We start from the raw sequence: 25,273 nt of genomic DNA, 5'->3' as shown, positions 1-25,273 counted from the left end.
TAGCTGCCTGTCCCATGTGTGCTCAGAGTAAGACTCCACAACACCTTCCAGTGGGCCTCCTACAACCCATACCCAATGGAGAGAGGCCCTGGACTCACCTGTTAATGGATTTCATTGTGGAGTTGCCCAACTCCCAAGGCAACACTGTTATCCTTATGGGGGTTGACCGGTTCTCAAAGATGTGTCATTGTATTCCACTTAAGAAGTTGCCTACCTCTAAGGAACTGGCTTTCATTTTTGCTCTGGAGATCTTTCGTTTACATGGGCTACCCAAGGTTATTGTCTTGGACAGGGGCAGTCAGTTTGTCTCCCAGTTCTGGCAAGCCTTTTGTGCACAGTTGGGAATCCAGCTTGCTTTCTCTTCTGCGTATCACCCGCAGTCTAATGGGGCTGCAGAGCGAGCCAATCAGTCCTTGGAGCAATTCCTACTTTGCTATATTTTTGACCACCATAACAACTGGTCAGACCTATTACCATGGGAAGAGTTTGCGCACAACAGTGCCTTGAATTCTGCATCCCGATTGTCACCATTTATGGCGAATTATGGTTTCCAACCTTCCATGTTGCCTGACTCGTTTGTTCCGCAGAGTATTCCTGCGTTAGAGGAGCATCTTTGTGGTCTTCGTTCCACTTGAGTACAAGTCGAGGAGGCTTTGCGTCATGCTAATGATTGGTACAGACTCCATGCTGACCGTAGACGCCTGCCTGCGCCTTCCTACCAGGTTGGGGACAGGTTCTGGCTGTCATCTCGCAACCTCCAGCTTCGTGTTCCCTCACTGAAGTTTGCACCTCGGTTTATTGGGCCTTTCCGTATCCTTCGCAGGATTAACCCAGTGGCTTACGCGTTGGACCTTCCTCCTAGTATGCACATCCTCCTTATTGAAACCATTGGTCTGTAACCGATTTACCACCTCGGTGTCACGCCCTCACCCTATTCAGGTTGAGAACCGTGAGGAGTATGACGTACAATCCATGGTTGACTCCCGTAGGTTCCGTGGGCGCATCACAAGAAACCATCTCCTGCGGCTCTTTTTAAAGACTGGCTTGCTGAAATCCCTTCTGACTCCTTATCCTGCTTGCTGTTGCTCTGCTTTGATCCCTGACTTCTGGCCTGGCTGATTACCCAATCTGGTTATTGAACTCTGGCCTGGCTGACTACTCTATCCGGTTACTGGACTCTGGCTATGCTTTGACTAGGCTTTTTCTATTTACCTTTTTATTTTTTATTTAATAAACAAGTGTGATTTAATTGTACTTCTGTCTCGGTCTGATTCAGGGTTTCTGACACACGCATTGGTCGATTTCCGAGGCATGCAGTGCCCTCCAGCAAGAGATTATAGTTACTATTCCAAGATTCACTGGGTATACACACGAATCAACCTTCTGCTGACAGACCAAACTACCTTGCACCTGCTGATGGACTCCACTATAGAACAGATCACCATGTCTGACCATGCCCCAGTGACCCTCATGCTTTCATTGCCTCACCATTCAGCCAGGACCTGGCATTGGAAGCTTAATGAGAACCCGCTGGATGATCTCTGGGTAGTGACAGGGATAGAGGAGACTTTAACCAACTACTTTACTGAAAAAGCTAATGGGGAGGTCACAGATGGGATATCGTGGGAGGGCCACAAGGCAATAGTGCTAGGCTCCTTCATTGCTTGGGGCTCCAAGCTGAACAGTGAGAGGCAGGCTGATTTTCAGCGGGTCCTTGGGGCCCTGCACTGAGCCAAACTGGGTCATAAGCACACGGCGGATCCAGAGGAGTTCCGATCCTTGACAGAATTATGCACACTCTTCTAAACTCTTAGATCACCAAATTAGACGGCGGTTGCGATATGTGGCACACAAGTACTACGAGTACGGTAACAAACGTGGGAGGATGTTGGCTTGGGCACTTAGAGAAACAAAAAAATCACATGTCGTCACATATTCATAAACTTCACTCCTCAGGTGAACCGGTCCAGCACACCTCAAGAATTGCATCAATGTTTCATGACTATTATGTGGCCCTATATGACTTATGCCGTGTACACACGGTCATGTGTACGCGGCATCAGACTCAAACGCATCCCCAACAGACAACCGAACAGAAGCAAGCACACATCGAGGCTTATCTTTCCTCTTCAAGCTTCCCTAGCTTGTCCTCTGAGCAGCAGATGGATTTGGAGCTTCCTATTACTCCCGCCGAGCTGCTGGCTACGGTGCGCTCTTTCCCTAACGGAAAGAGCCCTGGTCCTGACAGATATATGAAGGCCTACTACTTAAAGTTTTTCACACAAATGCAGGCCCCTATGTGTATGTCTTTTAACTCTCTTTCTACTACTGAGCACTTCCCGCTGGGGGCCCCGCTAGCTTACATCTCAGTCCTACCTAAGGAGGGGAAGGATCATAGCCTCTCACAGAATTACCAGCAGATTTATTTATTGAACACAGACCTGAAGCTATTTGCTAGGATCCTGGCCAAACGTCTTAAACACCTCCTCCTTGGTATAGTCCACCCTGGCCAGAGGGGTTTATAATAGGGCGGGAGGCAAGAGACAACTCCATCAGAGCTCTCCAGCTCATTCATTGGGCCCATACACACGATCATCTGCCTCCCTATTTAATTCTCTCAACTGACACAGAGAGGGTGCTTGACCGCGTGGGCTGGGATTTCCTTAGGACTGTGCTAAGGAGGCTAGGCCTAGGCCCGCATATGTTGCGATGGATTACGGCACCTTACATGTCTCCCACAGCACTGGTAAAAGTGAATGGTGGTCTATCCTCAGTGTTCCCTATTCGGAATGGCACAAGACAGGGGTGTCCACTCTCACCCCTACTATTTTCCCTGGTCCTGGAGCCCTTGCTGCGGAGAATAAGATCAAATCCGAACATCCCTGTAGGCCCCACGGAACATTAGCTCTTTACTTACGTGAACAATGTTCTTTTCCACATTGTAAACCCCACTGTCTCACTGCCTAACCTACTAGAGGAACTATCAGCCTACAGGCAATTTTCCAACTTCTGATTTGGTGTAATTAGTTTGGAAATCCTGCCCATTACTGTCCCTCCAGCGATGGCCTCTGCTCTGAAAGGCTCATTCCCCTTTACCTGGACGTCTTCCTCCATACGACACCTCGGCATACACCTCACGAGCAAACTGGATACCCTATACACATACAACTACATACCTCTGAGTACAGATCTAAAGTCATGGGATAAGGAAATCTTTACGTTGATGGGCCGCATGAACATCATTAAAATGACAATCACCAGCAAAGCAGCTTCATTATTATCCCATTAAAGAAGACGAGAATGTGCGCTGCATTTCGACATTTCATTATATGCCACGTCACTAATGTTAATTCTCCATTACGAACGCTAGTTTACAAGACTGACCTCTTCTGGCTCGTCCTTGCTGCCGAGCATGCGTGTTTGTACTTTGGACTTTTGTCCGACGGACTTATGTACACACGGAAAATCCAACAACAGACATTTGTCCGTGGAAAATTTTAAATCCTGCCATCCAACATTTGTCTGTGGAAAATCTGACAATTGTCCAATGGAGCATGCAAATGGTCTGATTTTCTGCCAACAGCCTGTCATCACACATTTTACGTCGGAAAAATCCGATTGTGTGTACAAGGCTTAAGATAGGGTCGATACTGCTCACTGGTTAACGATGTAGTCTTTTATAAAATGTTTAGTTATTTCTCTATGTTTTATTTCTTCTTTTTATTTTATTTTATTTATGACCCTTTTTTTCTGTATAACACCTTAAATAAAGATTATGTATATATATAAAAAGGAATAGAAAGCAACATAGTGTTTTACCGCTTTAAATTACCAATGGTGATTTATTAAAAACAGACTAAAATTAACTCATAAAATAAGTTCACTAATAGCTAGTAAGGCTATTAGTAATTTTTGGTTGTATGTTAAATACTGCTTTAATATAAAGATTCTTATACACAGGGTTATGAGAGTACAAGAAATTGTTAGTGGGACATTGTTTTTTTAAGCAGCTTAATATTATTATGTAGTTGTACTTTTATAAGTAATATAGGTTGGACAATCTATTGGTCAATTATATTGCTGCATTTGGGATATAGAGAAACCTAAAAGGTCATTTTAAGGCAGCACAAATCAGTAAAGGTGAATTGGTGTTGTATGTAATTTTTTTAGCCTCTATAATTTCTCAATTACCAAGTAATATATTTGCATATGTTTCCATTTTTAAGATATAATTACATTGGAGTGGTGACCTGTATTAAGGTTATATGTGCACCAAAAAATAATTTATTTCATAGGAGAAGAAGAGGGGATGTTAAAACCTTTAAAACAAAAAACAAAACAAAAAATACACAATGGTAATACATTTTCAGTCATATTTCCATAATCTCAAATGAAAAAAAAACAACTAAATAATAAGCAAAATAAATTGTTCAACATTTACAGAAATCTATTTTTTTAGTTTGTTTTTTAAGTAGTTAGTACTTTGTGTTTAGAATCAAAAAGATACTTCAGAAGTACCTCAGGATTGGCTTCACACGTGCAATTACATTGAAGTAATACATGCACAAATTACAACAAGTTACCACAGCACAGTAAAATGTACAAATTACAACAAGTTACCACAGCACGTAGAGTTCTGTGTCATTCATTTAGAATAGTACCCCAATGTACAAATACAGTAGGTGCCAAGGGACCTGCACTGCAGTGCGCAACAACACATATACCACGCATTGTGGTACAATGCATTAAAGAAACGTAGGTCTATTTTTTGTTCTGTAGGTGTGCATTGGCAGACCATTCTTAATGACTGGGCTGTCTGAATGCAATGTATTTTAATGTATAAAAAACAGCATATAGTGTGTGTGCAGTAACATAACAGTACAGCCAGCTGTAAAAGGCCTAAAGAGAAGCAGGCACAAATGGGCATTTGGCATATGTTGAACCATAGGTGTGCATAATCTATTGCAGTCTATTGCATTAGGGTGTGCATCCAAAAGCTCAAACACATTTGCTTGAGTGTGCATGTGTATATATAGGGACTGTGTCAGCAGAGCAATGGACGGTGTCAGTAGGGCAGAGTTTGGTGTCATTAGGGCAGTGAACATTGTCAGTAGTTTTTATTTTTATTATCTTTATTTTTTTTATTTACAATTTTTTTAGGAGCCCCATTAGGTGGCTTTGGTAAAATATCAGGGGTCTACACAGGGGGAATCTGCGCCACACTGGGTGATTAGGGTGTGCCCGGGCACACCTGGTACACCCTGTGTACACGCCTATGTGTTGAATGTAATTCCAGAAAATGCTAGCTAATAAGATTTATCTAGTGGCTAAAGTAAAATGTTTTCCACAATTCCAATTAAGAAATTAATGATATTAATTTGTGGCACTTTCAATAATTGTATCTCCATGTATAATTATTAAGGAAATAACGGAGAGCAATGCCAACTATTCACTATAATCAGAACTGCTTGACATGGTAAATCAAACATACTGCAATAACATTGAGCTATTCCATTTGTTATTCCTGACCTCGGGCTGATGTTAACAGTAGGTTTCTACTTGGTGTCTATTGGAGAGAGTACGAAGAGGAGGCATAAAATAAGAATGTATAAGATAAAACACAGAGGACTTATTAGAAATGTAGCATTTATATGTGGAAAAATAAAGATTAATTACCACTGCAATATTTATTTCTGTGAATATTCTAATGCAAAAAAATTTTGCGAGTTAAAAAAAAGATAAAATGCATATTAAATAACTCATAGCCTCTGTGGACTGATGCAAATGTTTCTTTTTTCAGTAAAGCTTGAAAAGTTATACAACTTTGTGCACTGATTTATTTTCTTTTTTTTTACATAAGATGCAACTTTGGCTTTAAATTTTAAAAATGAATCCAACATGTCTCTTATTTTAGCAGAATTGTATGTATTGGCACTTTGTGGACAGTTTTTTTTTTTTTTTTTACATAAAATGCAACTTTGGGTTTACATTGTATCTAAAGATATTTTTTTAATTTTGGTTTAAGAAAGAGTGGGAAGGGTTATAGGCTATATAGGCTTTTTATTTTTATTTTTTTGCTTTCTGTGTCCCTGCTCTATTTGTTCTGGTAATCATTGTCACTAGAACAAGAGGTGAGGGGGAATATTCCAATGGGAACACTTGTTTTGGTGGCAATTGTCTAAGAGGCAAATTCCCCTCACTTTGGAGAGATCTCCTATTACTTCATATTATCTCTGGGACAGGAATTATAAAAAATAGCCTCTCCAAAATGAGACACAAACAGAAAAACAGAACATGACTGGGGTTTTAACTCTTCCCCAAACTATTTAAAAAAAAAAAAAAAAAAGTTTTTGGCTTTAGATACAATTCAAGAAAATAGAAAAACGGTGATATTAAAATTGTAAAGATGTATGTTAATATTTATGGTCAAGTCTAGTACTACACTTTCCTTTCCTCAACAGGCATCTGTTCAACTGTAGAGTTAAATTGTATTAGAAAGTGTACTAATACTTTTTTTTTCTTCGGTTATTCAACAATGAATAATAGAATCAGCATAAATGTAATTTCTTTTTATTATCTACAGTTAAAATTTAATTTTCCTCATCTACCAATAAGTTGTCCCAATATCCTTGGGAGTTAAAATATGAACATTTTTAAATTATGTATTTAAATACTATATTTATAACTCAACATGATAGAATATCATTAATAGCAATTTAAGCATAATTAGCATTTTAATCCATGAATATCTCAAAATGAAGGTACAGTGTTTGAGATGCTGTTTATAAATGTCATCCATGTTAGTTTTAAATGACCAGTGTCACTGCGAATGTTAATAGTAAGCAATTATTTCCCCAAAAAAAGCATTATGTGCCAAGAGAATTACTTACCTACTAAAGAAGCCATGAGTAGCACAAACACTCCGTTCAGAGACATTGTAACAAGAAGACAGAAATGGGGCTAACTGACAAACTGTATTGAAAACTCATTCAGCATTGATAACATTATCCGTAGAGTGGATGAACTTGTTTAAAAAAAAATGTATGAAACCTGAAGCTAGTTGACCTATACAGTATATGCAAATGTGGTTTACGTGTCAGTCTCTCTTGATATGATCAGTTCTCTTTATTTCCTTTAGCCTTGAAAATCATTACGCTAAAAATGAATATGCTAAATTTAACAATGATAATGGGTTTTCTGTCCTACTTCTAAAATCGGTTTCTGGGAGTTCATTGAGAGACAATTGCTGTCAAGGACAGACACTGTTGGGATGTCCAAAAGCAGTCCACCTAAGGAGTGGGCAACAACAACTATATATTAAAGAAATATTGCAACACTGTTGGTGTCAGTGGAAAGGAGAAGTGCCCCAGCGCTGGTATCAGTGGTAGAACCCTATCATGGGTGTCAGTGGGAGGAATTATGCCCCACTGTTGGCATAAGTGGAATGAATGGCCCTTCATTGTTGGTGTCAGTTTGGGGAATAGTACCCCAAGAGTCAGATAAAGGTAAGTAAAGGACCACAGTTTGGAGACAACTGCACTGGAGGATCCCTGAACCTTGAGACAAACCTGTCCAGCTTGTATTTAAGAGCAGGAAAGTCCACATCTGGCATGCCCCGCCTGCCCACTGGTCCAGGAACACCTCAGGCTGTAGGGGCCATTTCCTGTCCTGTCCAGCTTGTATTTAAGAGCAGGAAAGTCCACATCTGGCATCCCCCGCCTGCCCACTGGTCCTGGAACACCTCAGGCTGTAGGGGCCATTTCCTGGGTTCAAGCGCTGCTGGCTGAGGAAGTCTGCCTGCCAATTGTCCTGCACATGGAATGCACACAGCTGACAAGGCTGAACCACGAAGTTCTGCTCAAGGTATGATTTCTTCCACTTCTTTTGTGGTGGCAAGACTTCTGTTTCCTGCAGGAACAGCCAAATTGGTCAAAGTTTCAGAATGTTGATCAGGAGATAAGATTCCTTCTCTTTGGTCAGGCACCTAGGACTCTTCCACAACCTGAACGGCTGGCATATGTCAGGAGGATTTTCCAGAGGAATTGAAGGAAGAAATTCCCCAGCTCCAGAGCAGGATTCCTGGTCCTCAGTACCAAACAAATTGGTCTGTACAAGAAATCAACTAACTTGTCCCACAATAAAATGTTTTGTTGTAGGGGTCTGAAGTGCAACTAAATAAATGGACTACCTTAAATGAGACCATCATAAGTTCCAGGACTTTCCTGCAGAATTGAAGAGTCTGGTGACTCTTGGACTGGAGAGTCCGGGGAACGGAGCTGTGTCTTGAAGAAGATATTCAAATGAGTTGGTTCCAGTGCTGACTATTGCGGGATCAGGAACTTTTCCGTCTGCTCCCTCAGCAGGACGGTGTCTAAATATCTCACAATAGCGATGCCCTTGGAGTGTAGCAAAACTAGCACAGGGACCAGCACTTTGATGAATACCCAAAGTGCAAAAGACACTGCCATTATTAAATCAACAACAATAAATAGTAGGAAAGGGAGAGCAGAGAGTGAATCAGTTCTTAATGCCTCAGTGTTAACTCCATCTGCTGGAAACCAGTGGAAAACGAGAATTATAACCGATGCCTAATAGACCTAGTAACAAAGTAGCTCCTGGTGCTCAACCCAAAAAGCCTTCTCAGGAAGTGAGTCTTCAGAGACAAGGTCAAACCTGGGCTTGTGCCAAGGCTTTGGAGAGAGATCTGCTGCTAACTAACACTGTACACTGGTCTCAAACACTAGAATACAGAGCCCAGCGCCAGAAAATCATACTTCATTCTAGCTTTGCATGTCCAGCCCAGCAGGGTCTGGGTACAACACTTCAAAGTCAGGCTTAGCCAAGCACAATCTGGATAGCTGGACCAGCTCAGCAGTGATGTAGCAGGAATCTTGATTGAAGGAGCGGGTAGCTTGCAAAAATGTTATTTCCTCTACAGAGCAATGGTGTCCATTCTAGTCCAGCAAAAACTGAGACACACTGGGAGTGGGAATAGCTATACTCGGATGGCCACATTTTTTATTTTATTTTTTTGCCAGTTTGCGATTCTCCTGCAGGCGGCAATATAACTCAAAAGGTCTCTGAATCTCTGTGTTACTCAATGAAAGGTAAAGAAAAAATTAGTAAAATTGGTCTAATTCCCCCCTACCCAGATTGGTCTTGTCACCACTCTTCTTGTCAACGACGTCACATACAATTCCCCCCATCCTGTAGAGGTGGTGGATAGTCCTGCATTGCATTTGATGACGTAGGATGGCTAGAGAGTGGACAACCAGCTGTAACAGGACTGCAGTGCAGTCAACAATATATTCTTCATCAGGGGGAGGGGGAGTTATAGGTATATAGGTTACAGTTTTCACTGTTGGGAAAAGTTGGCCTCTGATAGCCATGATTGTATTAAAGAATATGCCAAGTACCATGTACTTTTATGGAAATGTATCATGTTCTCTTTGTTGCTTCCTCTGCTTTTCTTTTAAAAAGTGACCACATTAAGCAGGATAACACATCATGGTGCTAAAAATGAAACCTGCTCTCCTCCAATAATCAAACTTGTCTTGCTCCCCACACAGCCATACACTGAAAAGACCAGTGTACTGTTGTTTCCCCCCCCCCCCCCCCAGCTCTCTGATGCAGCTGAGAATAGAGGGCATGTAATCACATATAGAAAAGGGAAAACTAGTATTTATAATTTATTTTATATATTTCTCTACACAAATGTGAGAGTTTACATATACTTTAAGGTTCATATACATAGACATCACAAAAAGTTATTTTAATGTTTTTTGTTTTTTTAAATAACAAACATGTTATACTTACCTGCCTTGTGCAGTGGATTTGCACAAGGCAGCCTGGATCCTCCTCTTTTCGGGTCCCTATTCGCTGCTCCTGGTCCCTCCCTCCTGTCGAGTGTCTGCACCTGAGCCGAGCTACAGCTCCGTGTGTTTATTCAGGCATGAACCTGTGGTTCAGCTCCGCCCTCTCTCTCTCCTGATTGGATAACTGACTTTGATTGACAGCAGCGGGAGGCAATAGTGCCGCTGTTATTTCTCAGCAACACAAAACAAAGGATGTCAGCGCTCAATGGGTTAAATTAAGTTAAATCCCTTAATGGCAGTGATAAAGAACATGACAAGTTTATTCAATGACGATTATAAAGGAACTTGATCCACAAGCCAGTGCTGGAATAATGGATAAAAAGAATAAGAGCCTACTGGAGATCCCCGGTGCAGTGAGGAGCTGATGGCATCCATCGATGCAACTGTGCAGCATGGGAGGCGCCAATGTCTCTGCTGCACCAAGAGATCCTGATCTAAATCCGGACTGCAGACCTGCTCACCGGCGTGGTCTGGGCTCGCCGGAGGGTAACAAACCATTCTCCACAGATCGGTTTGCTGGGTCGGCCAGCGTGATGGCAAAGGAAAAGGTGAAGCCGCGGTCCGATGGAAAGCCACTATCTCTGGAAAAACTGCCATCAGGAGAGGTAAGTGTAAACAAACCTCTCCCCGTGCTTCCTAGTGAGGCTGTCACTGATCGTCTGTTTCCTGTCATAGGGAAAGACAATCAGTGACGTCACACACCAAGCCACGCCCCCTACAGTAAAAAAAAAAAAAACACACACACTTAACTCCTTCACTGCCAGTGACATTTTTACAGTAATCAGTGCATTTTTAATCGCACTGATCGCTTTATTAATGCCAATGGTCCCAAAAATGTGTCAAAATTGTCCGACGCGTCCGCCTTAATGTCGCAGTCACAATTAAAAAAAAAATAAAAATAAAAAAAAAAATCGCTGATCGCCGCCATTACTAGTAAAAAATTTTTTTTTATAAAAATGCCATAAAACTATCCCCTATTTTGTAGACGCTATAACTTTTGCTCAAACCAATCAATAAACGCTTATTATTATTATTATATATCAAAAATATGTAGATTTGGGGATATTTATTATAGCAAAAAGTAAAAAATATTGAATTTTTTTCAAAATTGTCGCTCTATTTTTGTTTATAGCGCAAAAACTAAAAACCGCAGAGGTGATCAAATACCACCAAAAGAAAGCTCTATTTGTGGGGGAAAAAAGGACGCCAATTTTGTTTGGGAGTCACGTCGCACGGCTGCGCAATTGTCAGTTAAAGCGACGCAGTGCCGAATCGCAAAAAGGGGCCTGGTCCTTTAGCTGGAAAATGGTCCGGGGCTTAAAGGGGTTGTAAAGGTAAATTTTTTATTTTCTACATAGCTTCCTTTAAGCTAGTGCATTGTTGGTTCACTTATCTTTTCCTTCGATTTCCCTTCTAAATGTTTTTTTTTCTTTGTTTTCTTTGTCTGAATTTCTCACTTCCTGTTCCTCCTCAGTAAGCTGTTCAGTAAGCTGTTCTGGCTGACTAACCACCAGCTCGAATGATGGTGAGAAGTTTACTGAGGAGAAACAGGAAGTGAGATATTCAGACAAAGCAAAAAAACATTTAGAAGGGAAATCAAAGGAAAAGGTAAGTGAACCAACAATGCACTAGCTTAGAGGAACCTATGTAGAAAATAAAAAAATTACCTTTACAACCCCTTTAAGTGGTTAAGCAAGTTCAATACAGGACCTTACTGTGTTTAGTCTGCATCAGGGTTGCTTTTGTATCAACAATGACTTGTATGGGAGAAAGCAATAGGGATAAAGTATGCGCTCTTACAAACTTAAAACATTTAAATAATTTGCTCACACACACTACCTTTGTTCTGTTATCACCACCCAGTGGTAATTCTTCATATCACACCCTTTTTTTTGTCATTGCATCGATTCAGATGCAAGAAAACACAATATTTTGTACTTTTTGCTATAAAAAATATCCCCTTTTTAAAAAAAATATTATTTTTCTCAGTTTAGACCGATATGTATTCTTCTACATATTTTTGGTAATAAAAATCACAATAAGAGTATATTGATTGAAAAAGTTATAGCTTCTAAAAAATAGGGGATAAATTGATAGCATTTTTATTATTTTTATTTTTTTTACTAGTAATGGCGGCAAACTGTAATTTTTATCAGGACTGCGACATTATGGCGGACACTTTGGATGCATTTTTGGGACCATTGGCATTTATACAGGGATCAGTGCTATAAATATGCACTGATTACTGTAAAAATGTCACCGGCAGGGAAGGGGTTAACACTAGGGGGCGATCAAGAGGTTAACTGTGTTCTAACTGAAAGTGGGAGGGGACTGTCTAGGGGAGATGACAGATCGCTGTTTATACTTTGTATGAACAGACGATCAGTCTCTTCTCCCCTCAGAGAACCTTAAACTGTGTGTTTATACACACAGATCCCGGTTCTCAGTGTGCCACGAGCGATTGTGGGAGCCTGGTGCATGATAAACTCCATGCAGCCCATGGAACATCCCTGATGTTGTGCAAGAGTCTGCCTCATTGGATACAGAGTGATTGGATTGATAGTGTCTCCTCCTATTATATCGTTTTGGCAAATCAAAAAGATTGTGGAGAGATTGTACAATCAGATTGTATAGTGTATGGCCACATTTATACACTTAAAATTACGAGTTGCGCTTTCAGTGTCATTAATTGTTAACGGCATGCCAAACACAGAAGAAAACACACTTTTTGCCACATGAACAAAACAGGTGACAAATGCAGTAACAAATTGACAAATATGTCCTATGAGCTACTTTGCCAGGTAGAGCGCAGCCCATTGAATTAGATTGGCTGCCCTATGTGTGTCACTGTAAGGCTGGGTTCACACCTTTGTGAATTAGATGCGGATTTCACTGCATCCAATTTGCATAGCAAGAGAATGTGACCGGCTCCCTATGGAGCCGGTTCACATATCTCTGTTGCTGCTGCGGAGCGCACTGCACAGGAACGCTGTGTGTCTTTAGCTCCATTTTAGAACAGATTCGGCCCTGATTCATCCCTGAAACAGGGACGCACAGCGCTCCTGTGTGATCCGCAGCCAGTTTCAGTGTGAACCCGGCCAAAAAGCAAAAAACATGCACCCCACTACTCTAGGTGTGAATGGGACCTGAAAGTGAAATCGGTGCGTTTACACAAGAACAATGAGGCTCCATTCACATTGTGTGTTTCCAAGCGCATGGCAAACTGCACAGAAATTGTGCACTTTGCCATGCATTTCATAAATGCTGCAAATGTGCACCGTGTTTGTCTTGTCATCACATGTTAAAGGCTCCCCAAGTGCGGCATACACACTGAACTGTGGTAAAGCACCCTGCGCCGCTCCAAAAATAGTTCTGGTGCTTCTCTGGGGTGGTTGTTGCACATAGGGCAGCCCATTCACTTGAATAGACCGCCCTATGTGTGACGAGAGAAAACACTCCAAAACAAACACACGCGGGAACGTGAGTTTTTGTTAGGTGGAGATGTGAATGAGGCCTAATGACTGAGTGTCTCCATCCACTCCCTCCTATGTACGTGTATAAAGTCGCCATACACTATACAATCTGATTGTACAATCTCAGTACACTTTCCTTTAGATTTACCAGAATTATGGAGTAGAAAGACACACATGAACAATCCATTCAATTTGTAGCAAATCAGACAGGCCCTTGTACTATATAGCTGATGGGAGATCTAAAGGCGATTGTACAATCAGATTGTGTAGGAAGTGGGTGGAAGGTGGTACTGTAATGAGAGAGGTGTGGTCTACAGTGGTGATCATGCCCTCTTCTGTGATGCAACAAGGAAGTGATGGCTTCTGGGAGATGACCTAACAGGAAGCGAATACTGATACAAGCTACAGGAAGCAATGTAATCTGAAAATCTATTCAAAGATACAGTAGGACCCCTGTCACACTGAGGGCGTTTTGCGGACGCTATAGCGTTAAAAATAGCGTCTACAATCCACCCTCAAACTGCGGCTCCATTGTCTCCAGTGTGAATGCCCGAGGGCATTCACACTGGAGCGTTGCGCTGGCAGGGTGTCAGGAAAAGTCCTGCCAGCAGCTTCTTTGGGGCGGTGAAGGAGCGGTGTGTTTACCGCTCCTCCACCGCTGCTCCTCATTGAAATCAATGGGGCAGCGCGGCTATACCGCTGTCAAAATGCTGCTATTGCAGTGCATTGCAGGTGGTTTTAACCCTTTCTTGGCCACTAGCGGGGGTTAAAAGCGCCCGCTAGGGGCCAAAATGGGCCACAAATCCGAGGGTAAAACGCCGCTAGAAATAGCTGCGTTTTACTGCTGACGCTATGGGCTGAACAGTGTGAAGAAGGGTCTAAAACCTTGCATTGTGAGCATAATTCGTTCCAGAAACATGCTTGTAATCCAAAGCACTTGTATATCAAAGTGAATTTCCCCATAAGAAATAATGGAAACTTAGATGATTCGTTCCACAACTATTTATTCATAAGTCCTTCAGCTTATAGTCCATATAAAAATATTATAGCAATGTGATTGTGTAACCATAAAATGTCCATCCACTAATGGCATCCTTCACAGGGGGATTAGAAGCAAAATTCAGCTGGAGCTACAGAATATAAAAGAGAAGATGGCACCTCTAAGTGTAGCAATATGGTTACATGTAATGAACATACAACATTTAGTAACTCACATGGTTGATGATTAAAAGAGGCACATCTAAGTTTGCAAGCACCTGGGGTAAAGCTGTCCACATAGACCATCCTCCGCACTACTGGCTTTTACCACTGTCAGTCTGCAATTGTGACCGGGAAGACTACCCTGCAGTAGAGCGTTTTGAAAGCAAGGCTTGAAGCGCTCGTGGAGCGCAGCATGGAAAGAAAGATGTTGATGGCGGTGCTGAGGAAAGTCTGTGTGGACAGCTTTACCCCGGATGCTTGCATACTTAGATGTGACTGATTTAATCATCAACCATGTGAGTTGCTAAATGTACCTTCATTAAATGTAACCGTATTGCTGCACTTAGAGGCGCCTCTGTTTTATGCTCAGTTGTGACGAGGCGCTACTTATATATCAAGACATTGCTTGTATATCAAGTCAAAATGTATTTAAACATTTTGCTTGTCTTGCAAAACGCTCTCAAACCAAGGTTTTACTGTACAACAAGACTGACAAGATTCTAAATATCGTGTGAATGAGGTAAGTGAGAGAGAAAAGCTCATTGGGAGGGCTGGGTCAGGAATGACATTGGAAAACGCTTCTATTTATTATGAAAAGTGAAATTCTGCATAAAAAGGTGAACTTATCCTTTAGTGCCGGTTCACACTGGGACGACTTGTCAGGCGACTTAGCGTTCTGTACAATGGAACCATTCTAATCGGAGCGACACGAGAAAAAGGTTCCTGTACAACTTTGGGGGCGACTTGCATTGACTTCTATAGAGAAGTCGTTTTGCAAGTCACCGCAGCTGTCGTGTCCAGGTCGCCTGAGGCAGTCTCTGCAAGTCGTGCTGCCTCAGTGTGAACCGACACTTAAAGCGGGATTCCACCCTAAAGTGGAACTTCCACTGATCGGAACCCTCCCCCCTTCCGGTGTCACAATTGGCACCTTTCAGGGGGGAGGAGGGTGGAGATACCTGTCAAAGACAGGTATTTACACCCACTTCCGGGCATAGACTCCCACGGGAGTTAACACCATTTCCTGTCCTGCCGCGCTGTCTGCTGGGACACACACGGGTCTCAGAGACAGCGCGGACAATTCCTATTGCGCTGCGCGACTCGCGCATGCGCAGTAGGGAACCGGGAAGTGAAGCTGATTCGCTTCACTTCCTGATTCCCTCACCTAGAATGGTGGCGGCAGCAGCCAAGAGCCGAGCAATCGATCGGCCTCGGCTGCCGGCATCGCTGGAACCCGGGACAGGTGAGTGTCCATTTATTAAAAGTCAGCAGCTGTAGTATTTATAGCTGCTGGCTTTTAATATTTTTTTTGTAGGTGGAATCCCTCTTTAACCATCAAAAGCCTTTAATTGTATCGAATCAGTATTTTATCTCACTAATGGCTCAGTTCATGAAGCTTTAACACAAGAACCCTTATCCTGGTGTGTTAGATTTGTGAATTGAGCCAAGTATTAATTTATTTACAGGACACAGTACTGGGTCAGGGACCATTGGGAAAAACCACAGCGCAAAATGCCGGGGAGAGGGTTGCGCCGGCATTAAATACTCCTGAATATTTTGCATACGTGATTTTTAGATCAAAACCCCTAGAGCTGTGTTATTAGTGTATCATAACTACAATCTCTAGGTTTCCAAACATTAGTTTGGCTTTTTGTTTTCAACACTCAGGGAGCATTCTGGGTCACTATGATATGCAACTAAATATGGATAAAGAAGAAACTTTACATAAGGCATGTCTATGGGAAAAATTATATATACACAGTTATGAAATTCATGTGATATCATCGAATGTAATTAAATGTCGCAATCACGTGAGAAATGCACGATTGCTAGACACATAATCAATTCATAATACTGATAATGATAATCATAATAATAATGGCAATATTAATAATAATATAATAACCATATCTTTTTAACTTAATACATAATTAACATATCAATAACCATAGAATATTTGATACAGGTAATCTGTAAGCATAATTGATGGGAATATAAATCATAATAATCATGATTAACACATCACAATGTAGAAGGACAACATACATCCAATATACAAGTCAATACATAGTGTTGGAAAATTTAAAAATTCATTATAAGAGCCAGCTTGTCTTGACGCTCATTATTGGAGACTCTACGCCTTTCATGGCCTGTAGCCAATCATCAGGAGTGAAAAATGCAATTATATTATATACTGGATATAGGTTGTCCTTCTGCATTTAATGTGTTAATCACGATTATTATGATTTATACTCATCAATTATGCTTACTGATTATCTGTATCAAATATTCTATAATTATCGATTGATATGTTATCTTTTTATTTTAATAATTATGATTATTATTATATTATCAATATTACCATTATTATCAGTATTATGAATTGATTTATTATGTGTCTAGCAATCATGAATTTCTCACGCGATTGCGACATTTAATTGAATTAGATTATATCACATGAATTTCATAACCATATATATAATTTTTCGCATAGACATGCCTCATGTAAAATCCCAACACTTTCTTCTTTATTTATCTAAAAGGAATGGAGGCATGCCATTGCTGGTAGTGCCAGGTCACAGCTGTCCTCAATTGTCCCCATGATATGCAACTAGTAACCAGTCCCCATAGCCAAGTTCCTGGCTCCAACTCCTCCATGCCTAATTAAAAGCATGAGGGAGTAGCGCTAGCTCTTAACCTCAGGCTATGGGCAAAATTTGCCTATTAAATTGCCTACTGTAGTTAGCCAGAGCAATAGAAGTCCCTGGAACTGTGGGTTGAAGACCACCATGCCTTGCACTGTATGTTATCTGCTACTGTTATGTTCATAAATCCTTACATAAACTTCACCTATTGGCAAACCAGCACTGCTTAACTTCATGTGAATCAAGGCTCCATGCACATTAGCATTTTTTATGCTCCTAGACGCGGATAGTGTTATCCTATGTGTCCATGCAGACAACATTAAGCTGTTAGCGTTTTTTCTTTTTAGCATCTAGGAACCGGAAAAAAAATACATTTTTGTAGCGTTTTCTGGAGCATTTTTTTTTTTTCTTCATGTACTGTAAAAATCTTAATAAAATGCTAACACTTCTAAAAGTTACTAAAAAAGCTACAAAAGCTGGCACAGAAAATGCCATTCTCAGCATTTTTCACTCAACATTCTTCTTTTCTAGCCTTTTTTGAGCTTATAAATACACTAATGTGCATGGAGCCCCAAGAGAAACCGTCAGGATAGAAACATTGGAGCTACCAGTGTCAACTTGATTTTTAAAGGAACATGTTCCAGGGCCATTATCCTGATCCTTGCTTCATTGCTTATTGAAGTGGGACCAAACAAAAAAGTAAAAAATTGCAAGCAGGTGGGTTCTTTATTGCAGAAGGTGCATGCTATGTCTCTTCTGAAATAAAACAAACGTTCATGCTTTTTTTGCAATCCTTATTGTAATGTGCACTAAGCAGCGCATTTTCAGCATACCTAGGTGCTGGAATTAATGAGCTTCCCATGTACATGCATGAGTGTTGTTTAATCTAGTTCATTTAAAGAGGAAGTAAACCCTGATGGGTTTTACTTCCTCTTTATTTCATTGCAAAGGTAAAGCATAATGGGCTATTATGCACCACATAGTAGCCCATTATGTGTCACTTACCTGAAAATGAAGCCTGCAATGTCCCCGCTAGCAGCAAGCGTCCATCTTCATCCCTCTTCCTTCTGGGGCCGCGAACTCCGGCTATGTGACTGGTTGAAGTCGCGTGATGTCACTCCCGCCAGTTGTGGCATGACCCCCTTTAGAAACGGCACGATCTGCCCTTTCTAAAGTGCGCATGCGCTGTAGACATCAGCGTGCGGCCTTATTGTAAATATCTCCTAAACCGTGGAAGTTTAGGAGATATTTACAGCACCTACAGGTAAGCCTTAATACAGGCTTACCTGTAGGTAAAAGTGTGTGTACAACCACTTTAAGTCGCTGACCCATAACAAGTATGCAGATAACAAGTCTTTCATTAGTGATTGCATATTTCATTTCATTTAACCCTATAGAGAAAGTAAAAAGTATACTGGGCAACACATCTTATGCCAAGTATGTTAGAATAGATATATAGGAAGTGGAAAGTGGATATGGTGCTGCCTAATTAGATAAAGCACTATGATCTGGTGTTAAACTGCTCCTTCTGGTACCGAGAGGGAAAAAACAATATACGGTAGTCACCTTCAGTAAATTCCTAGTATATCCATCCAGTGATTATGTGAATAAAGTGCAAATTCAACTAATGAATATACAAAAGTACCTCCATACACCAATGTCTAATATCCATAATAATAATATCTATAATTAGGCAGGGCCTTATCCACTTTGCATTTCCTATATACTTTTGACTGTACTATGGTAGTTGATTGAGTAGGGGCAGCAACTTTTTATTTATAATTTTATATATTTTCTTTCCATCTTATTTTGGCCATAGCACAGAACTATCCTTTTATTTTTCATTTTATGTTAGAATAGAGCTAGGGACCACACTTTGCAGATGTGCCTTAGCAGATGGTAGATCTACAAGCGATAGTACAATCAGATTGTACAGAAAGTGGGTAGAAATAAAACAAGAGGTGGTATAGAAATGTGGGAGGTGTGGTCCAGACTGGTGAACAGGCCCTATCATGCCATTTTCTGTGATGCACCAAGCCAGTGCATGGTAGGATATGATCTACAGGAAGTGATGTTTTTTAAAAGCACATTGGGATGCCTCAGCCAAAAATGAAAAGTGAAATTCTGCCCAAAAAAGGTGAACTAGTGATGAGATCATACAGAAGGTTGAGGAAAGTGGAAAAATAGTACTGGACCCATAAAGGTCGTCTTATTGGTATTGCTATCTTAACCAATTCAGCCCCGGAAGGATTTACCCCCTTCTTGACCAAAGCACTTTTTGTTATTTGGCACTGCGTCGCTTTAACTCACAATTGCGCGGTTGTGTGATGTGGCACCAAAACAAAATTGATGTCCTTTTTTTCCCCCACAAATAGAGATTTCTTTTGGTGGTATTTGATCACAAAGAATATATAAAAAACATTTTTTCCCTCAGTTTAGACCGATACGTATTCTTCTACATATTTTTGGTTTGCGTAAAAGTTATTAGTGTCTACAAAATAGGGGATAGTTTTATCGCTTCTTTATTAATTTTTTTTTTTACTAGTAATGGCGGCGATCAGTGATTTTTACCATGACTGCGACATTATGGCGGACAGATCGGACCCTTTTGGTGCTATTGTGGGACTATTCATATTTATACATCGATCAGTGCAATAAAAAATGCATCAATTACTGTGTAAAGCCTCTTTCACACAAACGATCTGTTCAGGTCCGCTTGTCAGTTTTTCAGTGGACCTGAACGGATGCTCTATAGACCTCTATGGAGAGTCAGATGTCAGCGGTGACATGTCCGCTGACATCTGACCCGCTCTGATCCGAAAAGTGTGATGGAGGAAAAACTTACTTTTCCATCCGTCTGTGGATCGGATCGGGTGACGACGGACCCTGCGGTCCATCCTCATCCGATCCCCCATAGGGGAGAGCAGCGCTCTGACAGGTCTGTATGAACAGACGATCTGTCACTTCTCCCCCTCAGAGAACAGGAAACTGTGCGTTTACACACAGATCCCGGTTCTCCGTGTGCCCCGAGCAATCGGGGGAGCCCGGTGATGATTGCGACCGCCGACACTCGCATCGGCTCCATGGGTGAGCAGGAGGTGCGTGTGCGCCTCTGGCCACGTGCACGTGCCCCCTAGTGGCCAGAGGGTGAAGCAACATTACATACGTCGTTTTGCCCAGACTTGCCATTCTGCTGCAGTACAACTGTGGCGGATGGTTGGCAAGTGGTTAAAGTATTAAAATTGATGTAAGTAACCTGGTTCGAAGGCAGGCTTTTGTAACCCACAGAATCTCTGCGGTCTCTTTGGCTTGTAGTGTAATGTAACAAAAATGTAACATGAAGCATCACACCACTGCTAATAGGTCGAGATACAACTTTATTCAAATAAGAGTCAGGGGGACAATCCAAAGAGTAGCCAACATGTTTCAGGGGTCCACAAATGCCCCCTTTATCAGGGCTTGAGATTGAAAACAATGTGATTGACTAAATTGGACTAAATTTGGTAAATTGGACCTTTTAAATGCTATTTTTCCAATGTTTTTTCAAGCACATGCCTTGTCAGCAGATGGTGTTAACTGCCAAATTCAAGCCCACTGATACTTTCTCCAGCTCTCTAACGGAAACTCATTACCTCAGTATGGACAGAGCTGGAGGAAGAGTCTGCATTGCACTTGTGATCGCGGTTGCAAGGCTTTGCAGGCTAATTTGTTAAAAAATAATAAATGCACATTTTTTTTGCTAAAATATATGTACTTTTTTTTTTTGTAAAAGGTGTGCTTGGTCTATAAAAAAAAATCTAAATATATCAGCTACCTATAGCCAAAAGGTCAACTTTAGTTGTACTGACCCTTTAATGCAAATGTTTGCAGGCATCTATAATAAATTAACAATTTCTAAAATCCCTCCCGGTCTTCCATACAGTTGTTGATCTATCAACCAAATGCACCCCAACTGTCCAGATTGGTATAGACAGAGCCTGATGGTGTCATTATTTTGTTCTATTAGCACATGAACTCATCTGGAACTTCCACACATGGGGGGGGGGGGGGGGGGGGGGGAGTCTCTTTGCCCCACAACTTATTTTGAGAAAACAAATAATTTTATGTCTCAGTCCAATCCAAACTCAATGTCTTCATCTTTCGGACATAGGGATGCAGTGGAGCCACCTTTTGTCTTGTCCTGCTTGTTGAAATCTCCTGTTACAAAAAAGTAAAATATGAAGATTGAAAAGGTCCATATACTTTAAAATACTTGTTTTTTTAATTATTACGTTTCCTATGGATCACAGGAGTGCAGTTCGTTCTGTCCTCCTGTGACACGGTTTCAGCTGTCAGTGGGCTAAAACTAGCTGTCGACTGATGTAATTGAGCCGGTCCAGGCTCTAAAAAGATCCCAATCATATGGTCAGGATCCACCCAGAAGCCTAGACTGGCCCCTGGATTAGCCTCTCAGTGATCCTCCGAGAGAGTTAGCCAAGCCCTCCAAAGCCCAGCCCTCTAGTGAGTGCTGGATAGGCAGAGCAGAGAGCCGGTGACTGACAGCTTATAGCGATGTTTGATCGCTCAGTTCCCACTGCAGAGTCTGTCGATGCTGCATCCACCTAGGCGAGAATACACATTTTTTTTTTTTTTTGCAAAGCCTGTACTTTCCTTTTTAAAACAAAAGAGTAAAAGTAACATGTACCAGAAGGAAACACAAGTGTTCAGTATCATATAGTGAACACTTAAGATCTTCTGATATGGGTCACATTGTTTTTTTTCCTAGGGTACCATTAAAAGCAGTTTTCTTTACCTTATCCCTTGCTCTTTTGGCAGGCAAAGCTCAACTCTTCTCTTCGACGCTCAGGGTTGTAGGCAGCCCTTGGCGTCCTCACTTACAATGCAAAACCATCCTACACTGTACGTGATAACATCAGAGTGCCACCGACAGAGGAAGAGCAAATAAAGTAGCAATTTTGGGGAGCTGGTTGTACAGGGAGGAGGACTGCTTTGTACTGGTACCCTAATCCTTGTAGACCCAAAGCAAAGACAGTTTTTTTTTTATTTCCTTGTTTATTTTTAAGATAAACTGTGACTATCCCAAATCCAGCATCTATAAAGGACTGATGTTTTTTTGAACTGAATTTACAAACTAAGTCATATCAAGAGAGGCATAGATAAAGCAATAATCATCAACAGCTTTACAGTGGAGTTTACAAAGTAGGTTATATCTAGACATAAAACATAATTCCAATTTTGCTGGAACCAATAGACTTCCTTCATACAAGAGCCACTGTCAGGACTCCTGATACACAGAGCAGGACTCAGCAGTGAAACTGCCATCTAAGATCAGACAATCTACCATCCAGGTATGTGTATTAGAAGTGGCTGTCAGTAAAGGTTTCTTTAAAAAAAAAACATAAGGACTACAGTTTCTTTTAAATCTGTAGATAATTATTCACATACTAACCTGAAATTAATGCAGCTAAGGATTCTATGCAAGGATTGCAATCCACAATATTATCTTGTGCTCCATCATCCTCTTCCACATGCATATCTTCCACATCCTGAATAAGAGGTTTGTCTCTTGGTTTCAAGTGCCCAATATCCACCCCTCTGTGCTTTTGCTGATGGTCTTCTCTCAGGGGTAGTTCATAACTAGGCTTATTAAATATATTGAGCACAGGATGCATTGGCTGTACGTTCTCATAAACTTCTGGCGTCACATCATCTCTCTCCCATTCGCCATCACTTTCATCACTGTCCCAAGATATCACTTCGATCTTTGGTCGATATGTCTGCTACAAAGATGAAAAGGTAAAATAAATAAAATCCAGAAAACATGACTCAAGTAAAGGTGATTTACATGCTAACGGTGTAACTAATTAGAGGCAATAAAATAACATGCAATAAAATCTGTCTACAACCTAGCTGACTAAGCCAATTCCATGTAATCCATAATCAAAACACCATTACTTCCAGCAGAGTGGCTTTTGTGAACCCCTTCCTGTCCACCATCTGTGTATACAGTGAATGGTCCCCAGCATCATGTCTCATGCAGATGATGCATTCACTATTTCTTTCATAGCCAGCAGTCAACACTTCGTGCAACTGATGGCTCTCAATCCTGGCTGTAACTGACAGCTTGGTTCCCCACTGTTAATTTGGAACCAATCGGGAGTATGTCAGCTAAGCCATAGTAGTTACATTTAGGTTGGAAGACTTCATTTTAAAAACAATTAAAGCCTTCAGTATGAAGATGAATACTGCCACCTTCAGGCTGCAGGAATTATCTGATATGTCATTAATGTAATGCTGTAATTATCAAATTAGAGCATTAAAAAGATAATCTATTATTATGCATTTTCAGTTTAATAAAATAACAAGGCAGGGTTGTTATGTAAACCAAAATTGTCTGGACAGAGTGGACACCATACTCATTACACCAATGCTGGCTGACTTAAAGTGGATGTAAGCATAAAAGTATTTCTTTTTTGTTACCTTAATGTATTCTCTGCAGCCCTCCCCTAAAAACTTATCTGAGCCCCATCTCGACCCAGCCTTGTGCACATCTGCAGCCGCTCTTGTCCCCTATCTTACGGGCTTGGCTGTCACTCAAAACCTGTGAGTAGAGAATGGGGGGGGGGGGGTGCGCAGGGTCAGACTGGCCTGCTGGGATACCGGGCCATTTCCCGGTAGGCTGGCTATCTTGGGGCCGCTTTGGGCTCAGAGCTCTGCTCCTTCCTCCTCCCCCTCCTCCACTACATGTCACACACAGCGGTCAGTGCCGAGTGTGAAAAGTCCGGCTGCGCTGTGAGAAAAGTCCCGCCGTCCTCCTAGACCAGCTTGTGTTATAGATAGAACAATGCATCACAGATAAAGGCATAACTCAGTCCCTGAAGCAATAGATTCCTAAGCATAAAGCAGATGCCCATGGGACATTTGTAGAGTTGCACCAAAAAAGATTAAAGCGGGAGGCGCATGTGTGGTAGCACCTGAGATGGATGCATATTCAGGAAGCTCCGTCCCGCTCCAGCCACCCGAGACTCCTTAGCGCCTCCCGCACCCACACTACACGGCACATCTAACCCCCATTGGGTGAAGGAAACCCCACTGCTACTCCTGATGTCCACTGGATCTGTCCGCCATGACTTGCGGGACAATTCAGAGAAGGAACTCCACAGGCCGCAGGCACCAAGATGGCAACCGCTCTGCAGATGCAGGTACATGCTTCTCTCTCAGCCTCTCTTCTGCCTTCTCCTTTGCCCTCCCATACTCACGGCTTGCATGTGAGTACTCTCTATATGAGACCTCCCTCACCCACCTCCACTGAATCTCTTTTGGGGCACACTTTGGAGGAGCTGGGCCTATCCCCCATGGAAACAAGCTCTCCTCAACAGACATTACAGCCTGAACCCTGACCACCCAGCTGCTATGGCTGCACTGTTCTCCAAGTTTTGCTGATCTACTCGATCGTGGCCTACATAACATAGCCACCAAAATCACTAGTGACATTAAAGTGGATATCCAGACTTTAGGCTCCTGCATTGAAGCCATGGAGACAAAATTGGTATCTACTATTTCCAGGACAAACTTAAACAAAGACCGCATCCAAGATGCAGGATTATATCGTTACATAGTAGGCGAGGTTGAAAAGACACAAGTCAATCAAGTCCAACCTATATGTGACACGCGAGACAGACTTATCTAAAATCGACGATCTTGAGAACAGAAACAGGAGATATAATTTTATGATCCAGGGGATCCCGGGAATCCTTTAAAGATGTACCCAAAACTGTACACTCCGTTATTAAGGAACTCCTACCCGATATCCTACAACACTGACTTGAGCTGGACCGTGTCCATCAAGCCCTAAAACCCCCGCGCTCAGATGGACTCCCCAGGGATGTCATAGTTAAACTGCACTTCTTTGCTGTCAAAGAGGAGATGATGTGTAAATCTCGCACCACACCTACGTTTTAAGAGAAGAAAAATGATACCCCAGCTCCACTGCCAATATGATGATCTATGAACTGTGGACTGGTGCTCTAGCCATGACGTTCAGGGCCCAAAATTTAGTACTTGAATCAGAAAAGGGCTGACA

At 41.7% G+C, this 25,273-nt stretch overlaps 2 protein-coding genes across 4 annotated transcripts in view; both read right to left on the bottom strand.

Moving 5' to 3' along the window:
• LOC143930910 (5-hydroxytryptamine receptor 3A-like) overlaps nt 1-7,027 on the bottom strand; it is a 79,947-nt gene extending 72,920 nt beyond the window's left edge. Inside the window, exon 1 of the mRNA XM_077455598.1 lies at nt 6,891-7,027. Within this exon, the coding sequence (XP_077311724.1) occupies nt 6,891-6,936 (46 nt within the window). The 5' untranslated portion in view covers nt 6,937-7,027. The remainder of the gene's footprint in view (nt 1-6,890) is intronic.
• Nucleotides 7,028-20,547: 13,520 nt separating this feature from the next.
• DNAAF1 (dynein axonemal assembly factor 1) overlaps nt 20,548-25,273 on the bottom strand; it is a 52,798-nt gene continuing 48,072 nt past the window's right edge. For 2 of the 3 annotated variants that reach the window (XM_077455542.1, XM_077455556.1), the window contains 2 exons: nt 22,640-22,970; nt 20,548-21,387 (listed from right to left, as the gene is read on the bottom strand). In XM_077455542.1, the coding sequence (XP_077311668.1) occupies nt 21,299-21,387; nt 22,640-22,970 (420 nt within the window). In that variant the 3' untranslated portion in view covers nt 20,548-21,298. The remainder of the gene's footprint in view (nt 21,388-22,639; nt 22,971-25,273) is intronic. The other variant, XM_077455548.1, reaches the window with a different exon arrangement.

This window comes from Lithobates pipiens, unplaced genomic scaffold (assembly GCF_037356315.1).
Source record: "Lithobates pipiens isolate NorthernLeopardFrog02 unplaced genomic scaffold, aLitPip1_a1.2 Scaffold_10, whole genome shotgun sequence".
Lineage (NCBI taxonomy): Eukaryota > Metazoa > Chordata > Amphibia > Anura > Ranidae > Lithobates > Lithobates pipiens.
The sequence above is the reverse complement of the archived record's forward strand: the minus strand, read 5'-3'. Positions and strand labels throughout refer to the sequence as shown.